Below are 13,309 nucleotides of genomic sequence, written 5' to 3'. Positions count from 1 at the left end.
CTGACTTCTTCCACTTGGAGAAGCTGATGCAGTTAAATCTGTGTATTAATCAGAAGCACAATGAAACAGCAGCATTTGCTTTCAGGCAGTGAGGGATATCCTTTTGTGTCCGTCAGAGCAGCGCTTCAAATTCTTCCTGAAGTCTATAACCCCACAGAATTTGTTCCTTAATCTACTGTAGGGACAAACAATAGAAGCTTTCAGTCCTGTCTTTACTTTCAATTTTATTTCTGGAGATAAGTACAAGCCTTTAAGCACAGAAAATACAGCTCTGTAGCTGACAGTGAGCGCTTGCTGCGAGGAGCTCCCTGTGAATGGGGATCTGTATGCAAAACGTCCTCCTTTCTCCATCAACCTCCCTCTGGCTGGGGGCTCACACAGAGCTGGAACACCTCACAGTCAGAGGGCTGGGATGCCAGGGTTCATTAACGGGGAAAGATGACAGCAAGAGCCTGGTGAAAGGCCTCAAATATTCGAGCTGCTTTTTCTTATCAAAGAACCGTCATCAAATGCAACAATCCACGGCCCACGACAGGAGAAAATTATCTTGCTGTTCAAAATCAAGCTGAGCTACCTCTCTGCTGACTGCAGGGATATCAAGGAAATACAAAACTCATCACAAGAGACAGTTTAAGCTGGGACTTCTCTTCTGAAAATCATTCTGCTTAACTGACTCCATCCCTTTTTCTTAGCGGTTTGCACAATCAGGAACAAAAGTTTCAATTTGTAAGCTATAAATCTTAACAGAAATTAATTGTACCCACTATAATTAGCATTTTGGAGCTCCCTATTTATGACCTCTTTTCTGGAAGACAGTCTGGCTACACAAAGTCCAATATCACATAGCAAATCATTTTCCAGCCTAAATTAAAGGCAGCATTTGGTTATATATAGCATCATATCTTCTATTAAGTTCAACAGGAGGGATATTACTGCACTAATTAAAAAAAATGCCTTTGGGGTGGGGGGTAGAGGGATATAAAAAACAGTGGATTTGCATAAAAAAGATGGGAAAAAGTATTTTAGTGAAGTATAATGGTGCACTTTCTCTTGCAAAAATACTCTACTGAATCTTAAAAAATAGAAAAGGTCACTGCATACAGTAAAATTAAGGAAGTAAATGAGTCTAGCAAAGACAAAAAGCATTTAACTATCAGCTATGGAGCCCTTCGGTTTCTTGAAAATCTGGAGTTAAAACTACAAACTCCCACACTTCAATTTATTTCAGTGAAAAGAACCTTCCTACAAGGAGCCATCTCCTTTCCTCAATATACCACTTAACCACATTGCTTGCTGAGTCCTCACAAGATTTTTTTTTCTTCCAATTGCTCGTGGTTTCGAGGGATTTGAGCTCTGCTACACTAATGGGCTGCACAGAAACTACTGCAAATGCCTGAACACCGAGCAGTTCATTAAAATGCTTATTGTGAGAATGCAAAGTGCAGGGCCAGAGAGAACACCCAGCACCACGGCACCCTGTGCACACACAGACAGTGTGCGCAAACCAAAGGGGTGACCAGCAGGACCAAGAGATGGTGCTTGTCAGCTCCAAGACACAATGACAACAGACTGAGTGAAAAATCTTGGCAGATAGAGCTTTCCCCAAATTAATGCCACTTGTAAGAAGAAAAAGATATAAATAATGAACTTGTTGAAGACACCGGTCCATTCACACCCTCTGCATGGCAAACTACTGCACAAACAGCCCTGTGTTTATGACAGCAACTCCTACATTTTGAGGGAAAACCAGGATGATACCTCAGCTTGGATCCCAGAGGCCTCACATCTTCCCAAATAGCAAGTGCAGATCATAAACTGGGTGAGCTGTGGCCTCCCATCACCAGTAGAGGAATAAAAAACTGCAAGAAGGCCAGTGGGCCATGGGTATTTATAGAGTAAAGCCTGTTGATGTCATTTTAAGCTGAGGTCTCTTTGTGCTGGATGGTTGTCAAAGATGAACTGAAAAGCTAGTCAGAGTTTTCAGAATGGTATTTGTTTCAAAGCCCATCTTTCCACAACTGTTTTCAATTTAAAAACAAAAGTAAACTGCTTTTTAGCATAAAATATGTGCACTTTGTACACACAGTAACTGAGATTCATTTCCTATGAAATGTCTTGAAAAAGAGTATTTTGCACAATAATATAAAAAGATTATTTTCTGATGTGTTACGGGGCTCTTCCCTTATCAACTCCCTTCACCTTTACTGGTGTTTTGTTTTGTTTGTCTGTTTTAACCTATTTACAAAGCCTAATGTCAAATGTACAGTTGTTTAAACTATAATCATAAATTATAGCTTGGGGGGGTTGGCTCATATTGAAATGAAATCCTTTCTCATATCACCTGAAGCTCCTTTAATGATAATGGGGAAAAAAAGGAGAGGTGGAAAAGGCTACCCAAGCCAAATATTGATTTTGTATTTGCAACATAAAAGGAATGTACTGGAAGATTTCCAAATAGTTATTTATCATTTTCAAGACTGGATAACACGAAGTAGTCCAATGGCCACCAATTGTCTGCTATCCAGTGGAATAAACAGCAGTTTATCCTGACAAGTGTGTGGGTTTTCCACTGGACAACTAACCAGTTACCTGAACTGCAAAGTAGTAACAATTTACAGAAACTGTCTGCATTTAACACTTTTTATTCAGGGATCCTAAAAGATTTTGGACACTGTGGACAGGAATGGTCCCTGCTTTATACAGGGGAATACCATGTCAAGAAAGACTGCATAATTCACATCAGTTCCTGCAGGAGAAAGAGACACAAAATTCTGATATCTCAATTCTAACATCTTTTTTTTTCTAAGCTGTCAATGTTTTATGACTTTGTGAACCTGTAAAGGACATGTAATATACCCCTGCAAGCTGGGGAAAAGTGGCAGCTCCCAGCTGTCAGAATGTCCAGGTAGTTTCAAGTAACTTAGTAAAATAACTGCTTTTATCCAGATTTTTGAATATCCTTGGATTTTTTAAGCTAAAAGTTTAGCCTTTTACAATTTAAGCAGCCAAGGATTAAAAAAACCCCAATCTATGTACAAAAAAATCAGTATTTATGTCTCTATCCATTAAATTGCTGAGATGGTCCTATTTAGGGCCCCACACTGTGACAGACTGTCTGCTTGACTCTCTGACATCCCTGGGTTTAGCATTTCCTTGAAAATAGTTTCATTTTACAGAAGAATGAATGGGTAAGAAGAGTAGCCAGAGTATCTTCCCCAGTGGCTTCTGAAGAAAAACCAAGCCCTTGCATTTATGTCCTGTATGTGTAAACAAACACCCCCCCAGCCAGAGTCAATCAGCATCACCCCACTGACTGCAGCAACGTTACAGCAGTTTGAACCACTGGGGGAAGTAAAATCTCTGAAGAAAGCTGTAAGATGTAAAACACTTCTACTCATGTACAGTGTGATCATGTGTTCTGGCTGCATCTGTTCTAGTTCTTTACAGGGTAACTGCTCTGCTTTCTGGGTGGAATATCATCTTGAACTGGACAATCCCCCAATGGACGGCTCTTCCCTGCAGTAGTTCTGGAAGCTGCTGCTTTGGAAGGTGACAGCAATCAGATTCTGATCTCAAACAGCAAACTACACCCTTACTTGGAGTTGCAACTTCCTCCAAATGCAAACACACAACTACTTCTGAAGAGCAGTGATTTCAACACAGAGCAGGTTAACAGGACGATGCCCAGGAGCAGCTTTGGGGCCATCCCGTCACTGTCCAAAGCACAGGGACTGAAGGACAAACCCACCAAGGGCACTGAGTGGGAAAGGGCTCCAACACCTCTGGCCTTCTTTCTGGTTGACCCTCAGGGACTTGTTCCCAGTCATGTCCTCACACTGGGATTTTCCCTGGCTGTAAGAGTGCCATCACCTCTGTCACCAGTGTAAAGCCCTGCTGTGTTACCCACTGCATTCCTGCCTGCCTGGCACAGTCACAGCCTGGGAATCACATTCAATCCACTTCAGCACCTTATTTCTCTGCCCCTTCACCAGCCAGGCCCTAAAGTTTTTCAAGGTCTATACTCTTGAAATAGTTGCAGTGAGCAACTATTAACATAATTGTGAGCAATATTACAGCAGGAAAGGGAAACAAAGGCTTTATCTACTGCCTGTATGGCAAATTAAATTAGCTTTTTTCCCCTCTAAACAGAACATTATGCAAGTTTAACTCTGTGTGCTCCTCTAGCTTTCAATGAGCAGAACACAATTGTTACAAAGAAAAGGGACAAGCAATACTTACTAGGTTATTTACTATCCATTGTTTGACTTCTATGTATAGAAAACAATTTATACAATGCTCTTTTTAAATTCAGTGATTTCCCTGGAACAGCTGCCTTTCAGTAGCAGGAAGTTGTTTTTTAATGCTTTTCATTTTTATCTCCTCCAACTTTCCATTTCCACAAGTTTATTTATGACAGTAAGACTTTTTATACTCCCTGTAAACACTTTTTTTACCTAATTAGGTCTTTTGGTCTCATTACTTTGTTGCCATGAACATTCTAAGACTGGTTGATGGATTTTGCCATGTCCTTTTCTTAACAGATTTTTGCCATGACTTCGTGCTCACTGACAGAACAGATGCTGAGATGTTTCTCACCTTTGCTACCAACTCACCTGCCACAGCTACTAAATTTGCCTGAAACCCTGTGGTGTGAAGAGGGACAGTCTCCAATTCTCTGTTATCAGAGTTTCCCTGGGATGTTATGATTTGCTGTCTTTACCAATCCCCAACATTCCATGGAAGATATGAAAATGGAAAAAAAAGCAAGCAATAAGCAGACATTACACAGAAAAGCAGAAACTTACACCCAACAATCTTCATCTCTGCATCAGAAAGAAAGGGGAGAGAATAAAGGGAAAGGAACGGGAGAGAAGCCAGGAAATTAAGACAAGGAGAGAGAAAAAAGAGAAAGAAACATCACTCACGAGTAGAAGATGAAGCATGCACTTTTCATCAGAGCATCAAAGTAAAAGACAGAATACTTATCAGCACATGGGGAAGGGGAGGGATGTCCTGGGGGACTGACAAACGCCAAGCCTATGCAACAGATTCTGATCAGCAAGTTCTGTACACAAACACAGCTGCAATCCCAAAGCAGCACATGCCTCATTGCTCTTAGCTCTGGGGAAAGGTAAAATTGTCAGGATCAGACTCATGGCCTTAAACCCAGGAGCAACTTAGAAAAGGAAAAAAAAAAACCATCACAAATGAACAAAACCCCACCATACTTCTTCATGAGGCTGGTTTGACTGAGTCCCTTCTGATTTGGACAAAAAAGACAATGGAAGCCTTTATGATGCTCTTCTCAGATCACAACACAGTAGGAAACAAAGAACATTTTATCTTTACAAACGAAGACAGGCACAGTTATTTTGTACAGTATTAAGCTTGTTCTGCACAGCCATGAAAGATATAAGCCCATAAAGACCAGTTTCACTTTGTTTCTTTATGATGACCAGCTACCACTGATGTTGCTCATATCTGAGGGACAGAAAAGAGGGCTTGATACAGTGAACTAATACTACAGTTTAGACAGCAAAACAGGGCAGGAAAACTGTGTGGTAAGCCACACCTACAGAACTTTAATGGTTAAGATGTACACATGTGGAAGGATTTCCTACTAAAAAAGAAAATGAAAACGTTCAAACCTATGACAAAGAAGATTAATTTGAAATGCTAGTTATTTATTTTTTAAAAATAGATTTTTTGGCTCAGCAGAATGATCACTGCATATTTTAACAGTACTAGGTGACATAGTCTATTAATTTACTCATTAAAAAACATTTTTAAACCACACTGCCTTGAAAAACCTGCATCCACTTGCAAGTCATGGACTTTCTGTGCTCTTTTCTGGAAGAAAAAACCCTGTGTTTAGTGACAAAGAAACAGTTCTGAGACAAAGCAAGGAAAAGGTAGTTTGACAAAGACAATTAAAGCAGCAGACATGGTTGAGAACAGGTCATGTGCATGGCAGGCTTCGGTTTTTGTTTGGTTTGGGGGGTTTTATTTCTTTTTTTTTGGCCGTGTGTGTCCCCAGTTACTTATTTTTCAACTTAAGACAATGCTCAGAAAGCTAAGGAAGAATGTTTGATCCTGTAACAACACAAGCACAAAGTAAATTGATACACATCCCTTGTTCATGTAGCTTGGCTAATCCACCTGAAAGGTGACTTAACTCAAACATTCCATCCTGGATGTCAGGTCAACTCAAACCCCAGTTTATCAATTGTTTTGAAAGCAAGGAACAGGCAAATATGTGCTGTCACTTGAATATCTCAAACATATTTTCATTAAAAAATATTGATAAGTAATTAGAATGAACACTGTTTGCTGCATTAATGGAGTTCCATTACATTTCAATCTCCTAATTTTCATGAGACTTCCTTATCCTAGAAAATACCCAACACAGTGAGAGCCTTTGTTCAGAGCCCCCTTCATGATCACCTCTCTTCACATCTCATTTCCACTCTGGCCATGTCCTCATTTACAATCACAGTGGAAGTCCATTCACACTTCCCTTGGCTGCCTTTCTTTTCTTACCTGGTGTTTACAGACATGCACAAACTGCTTTTCTCCACAAATGGGAGCCTTTTCCTTTCCAAATACAAATGCCTAAAGCTCTGCATCCAAACTCTCTATATGAAAATCTCTTGTAGCCCCCTTTGAACCAAGGAGAAGTTCTGTGTGTCCAATGTCTCTAGAGAGGCAGGAAGCATTTAACAGCAGAATGGTGGTCCTTTCACACATTTGTTACTATCAATCAGCATTTTAAGCATATGTATATGTAGCTGTAAGTCCAATTCCAAAGAGATTATCACCCTAAAATCCCAGTGTTTTCTCCAACAAGAACTGTGGTTCTCACAAAGAAAATCTGGAAATTTGAATTAAATGTAATGAATAGAGAATTTTAAAAGCTTAGGGCAGGAGCACTTTTTGCATGAAAACTGCTGCCTTGCTTGCTCCAGCTCTGGGCCAAAGCCCTGCCCAAACCAGCAGAATACAGGGAAACACTGAGGACACAAAGCTGTTCCTTAAGCACCTGAGGGACTCCTCCATACACAGAAATGGAGGATAAAACAATTCTTGCAGGAGAATCAATTCACTCACACAGGTATGTAAATGTTATTTTTGACGTTGGCTTTTCTAGCTATTCCAGCTGACATATCCAGCTGGGATCTCAATTACAGCAGATCACCTTGCAGCAGCTGTTTCTGCAGATGAACCTGTAATAATTCATCTTTTCTCTATTTGACTGCTTTGGGTTATGACTGGAACTGCTATGAGGTCACTAAAACGTAAAATTTATAATTGGCCTTATAGCCCACATCCTCTGCTGCTCTATTACTATTTTCAAGCTCATTAGTAAATAAAACAGATGTTGTAAATCCTTTGACTTTAGTTTCTAGAAATTCTTCCCACCTACTCCCTATTTTATTGTGGTTTCTGAAGAGCTTCCACAATGAAGCTCCAACAACTGCTTCTGATCCTGCAGCCTCTCGAGTCACAAGATCTGATTTTTTTCCCTGTTATGCTTTCATAAAATTTCCCATGTCTGCAAAGTCATCCTTGGTTTTGCTTGTCATGCATAGCAATGAGGGAACAGTCCAAATGCTACACATGCAGGGTCATTCCCAAGCCCATTCCTTCCCACACTGCAGCAGTGAGGACAGTGTAACACCAGCTGTTGTATGGCTACATTTGGGTTCTTCCCTAACTGAACTCTTGGCTGTGCTGGGGTTACCTCAGCTTCTGCCAAAACAAGAAGCATCTCCAGCTGTTGCTCCAGAACTAAGGATCAAAGAAGCACAGCAATGCTCCAGCCAAGACACCTGTTGCACGGACCACGTGCTCTGCAAGGCCAGCTGGAAAATCCAACCAGATCCCTGTGTATAGTCAACCATTACAAAAGGATCACAGCAACTCCAAAAAATCAAGGTTGCAAATGGAAACTCTTTTTCCAGGCTTTGGATTATTGGGAAGAAGAAACCTCATGCATTTAAAAAGAAACATCTCTACGCTTGAGGAATAATCTCCACACATGAGGGATATCCAAGTGTCAGGGGTGGTGGGGGGAGTATCCTTCCAGATCACCTGCCATACATGTTCACAGAACACCTTCTATGACTATAATGTCCATTGATTAAAATGATTCAGCATACCTTCCCAAACCTGGAATTGGCATTTACTGATAAATAAGGCAACTCTTCTGTTATTAATCTTGTTCAAGTAAATCCCTCATCCCAGTGCAATTGTGTGGGAGAGTATGAGGAAAAAAACCATCAAAATTTTCAGCTTAGAGCTGCTGTGTTTACCTGGCATTATAACATCAGGGAAACCCAGCTTCCTGGTAACAGAAACGCCTCTGTTGAAGATCATGGGGTTTTCCCTTCGAATCTGCTCCATGTCACCACGAAGAAGCTGAAGAGAAATTATAAGTCCTGGAAAAAACACAAATATGTTCATTGTTTCTGACCTAAGAATTAGATGTCTGTGTATACAAGGCATGCAGGTAAACTAATGTTTTGCTCCACAGTTAATTTAAGACAAGTATATAAACAGAGTTCTTTTCTCCCTTGGAGTAATTTAAAGCTGAAATGGAAGAAACAAAACTGTTACAAGGGATCAGTTACAAGCACAGCATTATATTAACATACAACGTTAAAAAATCAGAATACTTGATTTCACAGACAGGTCACAAGCTACAGCAAGTACTTCCATTACTTCTATTCCTCATACACAGCAGGTTACAATACATGTGTGAACAATGCCACCTCTATCTGAATAACCACACAGTGATGGAGAACATCTCTAAAGTACCTTTAATCCTACTTAATACCATGAAAAAAAATTAAATCTCACAGCGTATCAGTTCCACTTGTTTCTTTGACTGCTTCATAAAGGGGTGTTGATTTTAATGAAATTCCCATCAGTACCTCAACATGTTTCAGGAATACCGACTGGCCAAACTGACTTCAGCAACCAGCTCTGTTGTTCAGGGTATCAACTGAAAACCAGCTTGACTAGGAATAATTACACAGGTAATCTCAGGCCAGCTGTTTCCTCCAGTTGCTTTTAATTTGTCCCATACTACACCCCTAAAGCAAGGATAATGTATTGGTAAAATTAACAAGTCTGGCATTACAATACCAAACAATACCAGGATTGAGCTCAGCCCTGCAAGCTCAGTCTCACCTGCTGAGCACACGCTACCAGCCTCAATATCCATGGGAATTACCCTCACAGTATCCATGGGAATTACCTTCACACAGTCATTTCCCACATCCTTTATCTCCTTCCATGGCAGTCAGTCAATAGCTCTTTGTATCCTCCCTGTTCACTCTCCAGAACAACACACACCAAACCAAATCTGGTCTTGCATGAGTCATCTAAAGTTCTGCTATTTCCTAAACTTCATATATGGGCTTTGTGAACAATATTTAGTCACCATTTTGTCAGACAAGTTACTAGAGGAATGAAACCAAGAGGATCATGTACCTCCCACCCAATTCCTGCTTTCTTCCCTTGAAGTTATTTTCAATCCTGCTGTTTGGCTTCAGCCAAATTTGGCAAATAAGTGGATATCTAGATTACAGGAAGACTGTATAAATGTTATGAATACTGGGAGTTGGGATGAAAAAAAAAGAGCATAAAGCCTTAAAATGAAGGAGAAGGGAGGCCAACCAGCCAGCTGGACAGTCAGTATGGATGTACTCAAAAGCTGCCAAAACATGCACTTGCAACTGTCCAGCTAAGTAGGCAGAAGAGCACTGCAAAGCTCTGCAGGGAAAACACAGGCTTGAAAACCATGGAAAAGATCCAACCCGTTTGGATACCATGTGCAAGTGGAGGTGTGTGTGTTGTCTATGTGCTACAGAAGGTTCCACAGCACAGAAGAGACACACGTTCACGACAAATCAGTCTTGACTATTTTTGCCACTTACAGAAACACTTTTTCATTTTAGATCCTCTTCTGCTATTAAAAACAAACTAATGAAAATTAATTTTAAAAACTGCAGTGCAAAAGCACTAGAGCAAATTTGGAAGTTCAGACCTCCCAGTACTTAACAAAAAGCACCAGAATTAATCTGTCATCTATTAGAGTCAGTCACTATAGGTAATAGAATATATAATTTTTCCAGCATGGTATTACATATATAACTTATGTGATACTTTCCCCATAATCCACCCCAAAAAACTTGTGCCCAGCTCCCTGCTGGTTCTGTGCCCCCCAGAACCTCTCCCCAGAGGTTCTGTGCTCCCCATTCCTCTTTTCTGCCCAGCATATCCTTCCACTTTTTTTCTATTCCTTGCAGCAGATCTGAAGGACCAACTTTACACAAGACCTGGGAAGGTGGTGAGAGGAAGAACCAGTGAGCTTTTCTCCAGGGAAACATCACACTCGTGGTTTGAGAATGTTCTCACTCTAAGAGTGGGTTCTGAGAGGCCCAAATCATATTCTTGGTGCTTAAATCAGCCTGCAACCCTGCCCTTCCCACAGCACAATTCCTCTGCCAAGCTTCAACCTCCTATTCCAGAGACGAACTACATCTTAACGAAATGCCTGAAATCATTATTTTAAAAAGCCCAAGGCAAAGGTAAAAAAGTTATAAGCAACTCAGGAAAATATTCTAATGATAACTAGTGGATAACCTGAACTGTAACAGGAGGAGTAGCAGGGAAGGAGATTGGCTTGACACATGGTAAAATGCCAAACCTGAAAAATGTTTTATTTGCTTATTGTTGTACTTACTATCTTCTATGGGAGCGTGAACTGCATATTCCACTACAGCATCTCAATATGCAAACAAGTGAAATTAAGACAAATTCAGTATTTGGTCATCAGAATGCCCATGAATGAGGCACTTGGTAATGAATGCAAAACTCGCTTTAATGAAGCACAACTGCATCCTATCAGCTGGTTCATTTGGAATGGCATAGCAATGATATCTCTGAATTAGCAACTCCAGACATCATTAAATGAGGTAAAAAGATAAGATTTACTTTCCATATTTATCTGTCATTAGCTGGGAAAGTAAAATCTCACATCTCAGTGAATTTCTCTGCTATAAATAATCAGCAGTTTCCTAAAGGGAATCTTCAGCTCCTGTCAAGACAAACAAGCACAAGTAAATATTTACCATAGTTGGAGCTGGGTGCTGTGTATTTGGTGCTGGACTTACGGATGATATTTTCATGGATCTGGCACCACTCATTCTCGTTGTTACACCTAAAATAAAAGAACACTAATTCAAGTTAAATGCTTTCTGCTGAACCATCTTAGAACAGGAGAGTCAGCTTTGGTGTAGAGATAATATGAAAGGTTTGGATGAATGAGAGAAATCCCACGAAACTCTTGTTTTTAAAAGTGGAAGGAAACAAAATATTCCCTAATAGTTATGTCATTTTTATGGACACTCTGGAGCCAGCAACGACTTTTCTGTCACCAAAGCCGTTGTTTCACTCTTCAGATTATGACAAGACCAAGAAAGCTCTGGTTGTCCTGTTTGAATCCTGTTTATGCAGAAAACAAATTTTAAGCCGAAATTAACTACTGCCATATATTACCTTTTTGTTTTTAATTTATTTAAAAAGTTAAAATCAAGAAATAAAAGTGAAATTTGAAAGACTAAATGAACCCCGGATTTTTTTAAGTATCTCAGGAATTTACAACGAGTCTTTTGCTTACCTACATATTTTACAGAATGCCTTGAAATATGATGCAATCTCCCCAAAAACCAGAGCCCAAAATGCAAGAATTGCAGTGTCAGTGAGAAAGGAATCAAGGAAACAAGCCCCACGTTCTGAGTCCGTAGCTTACTGTCCCATTGTATGAGAGAGGGACATTAGACTGGGGGAGAAAGGTAAAAAACTGAAGTGTCCCTCTTTGTTAAGCTTTTACATGAAAGATGAGCCAGTGAAAAAAATGGAAACTTTACCACAAACAGTGCTACAGGCCAAAAAAGAAAGGAAAACCAGTATGTTGATCAAGTCTAACTGCATTTTAAATTCAATTGTGCTCTATTTAAATTACAACTGCAAGATTTAATGATTCCCCATGAAGTCAGCAATTTTTAACTCAGCAGCAATAGTGAATCTTATTTCCCCTGAAAAGCAATTGAATTAAACAATTTAATTAAACTTCTGTCCTATTGACTCTTAAAGGTTAAAAACAAAAGGGAAGCTAATGCTCTAAGCTTTCAGCTCCTATGAGTCTTGAGAAATAAGTCACTTTGCAAAACCTCTCCCAAGGATATGAACATTTTTTCCCTTTTTTGCTTCCCCCCCAAGAGTACAACACATCAGCACAACCAGGGTAAGATACAAACCAGCTACACTGAAGACATCAGGGATTTTTTTGTTTGCTGCATCATGTAACTGAAGAATAGCATGGCCAAAGGAATAAGGGCTATCTAGAACACACAGCAGCTGGTCATTTCTTACAACCTCTGCATTACAAAACCACGAACTGCCAAGAATAATGAGAGAACCCACAAAGCCTGTTATGGCACTTACTGACATCCCCCCAAATGCTGTTGTAACAGCAAAAGGAACAGAGACAACTTGGAGTAAATGAAATACAAAGTGCAGACAGCAAAAGAGGAAATATGGAGAAAAACCATCAGGAGTCACTTTCTTCCACTGTGCTACCCAAAAGTATTCATTTAATTAAAATGCTGATCAGGCTGTACTCCTGGGTTATCTGGAGCAGTTAGACTGGGATCATCCCACCTGAAACCTTAGCTCCACCTATCCCACCATCCCTCCCTTCCCCTGCACTGGGTTTAGGTATCAGATACCTCAGCTGACTGTCAAGAACTCCAGAATACACAAAAACCTTCCCACACTGGCCACAGGACATGATACTTTGGCAGGGGAGAGGAGCAGCCAGGCTCAGGTCCACCCTGAGGTGGCTGGATCTGGGAGGTTAGAGGGCACAGCCCTGTCTGTTCCTGCTCCTCTCTTTATGGATCTCTTGTTCATAAGTTTGTCTAATCCCCTTTGGACCTGCTCACACTGCCTTGGGTCGTATCTCTTCCCACTATCACTTTTCTCCTCTTCAAGCTGAAGCTCCCCACATTCTCCAGTTCTGATAAAGAAATGTCCCTGTGTCATTAAACATTTCACTTGCTCGACTCCCCCCCTTCTGTAACTACTATATTCCTTTTGGGAGGAGACATCAGCTATCCACAGTCACTCAAGACAGGTCAGCACTGAAAGGATCTTCTAGAACTTCACAGGATGGCAAATTGACTATATCTGCACTCCCCAAAACAATCTCTCAAAACCAAAACACAACAGAGCTGAGGCA

General features: G+C 40.4%; 1 protein-coding gene across 9 annotated transcripts in view; it reads right to left on the bottom strand.

Moving 5' to 3' along the window:
• DOCK3 (dedicator of cytokinesis 3) overlaps window positions 1-13,309 on the bottom strand; it is a 189,303-nt gene that overhangs the window by 69,164 nt on the left and 106,830 nt on the right. For all 9 annotated transcript variants that reach the window (XM_064667892.1, XM_064667899.1, XM_064667900.1 and 6 more), the window contains exons 13-14: window positions 11,139-11,227; window positions 8,313-8,438 (exon numbers count right to left, since the gene is read on the bottom strand). In XM_064667892.1, coding sequence (XP_064523962.1) covers window positions 8,313-8,438; window positions 11,139-11,227 — 215 coding nt within the window. The remainder of the gene's footprint in view (window positions 1-8,312; window positions 8,439-11,138; window positions 11,228-13,309) is intronic.

This window comes from Pseudopipra pipra, chromosome 11 (genome assembly GCF_036250125.1).
Source record: "Pseudopipra pipra isolate bDixPip1 chromosome 11, bDixPip1.hap1, whole genome shotgun sequence".
In the NCBI taxonomy this organism is placed as follows: domain Eukaryota; kingdom Metazoa; phylum Chordata; class Aves; order Passeriformes; family Pipridae; genus Pseudopipra; species Pseudopipra pipra.
Note: the sequence above shows the minus strand (reverse complement) of the source record. Positions and strands in the feature narration are given on the sequence as shown.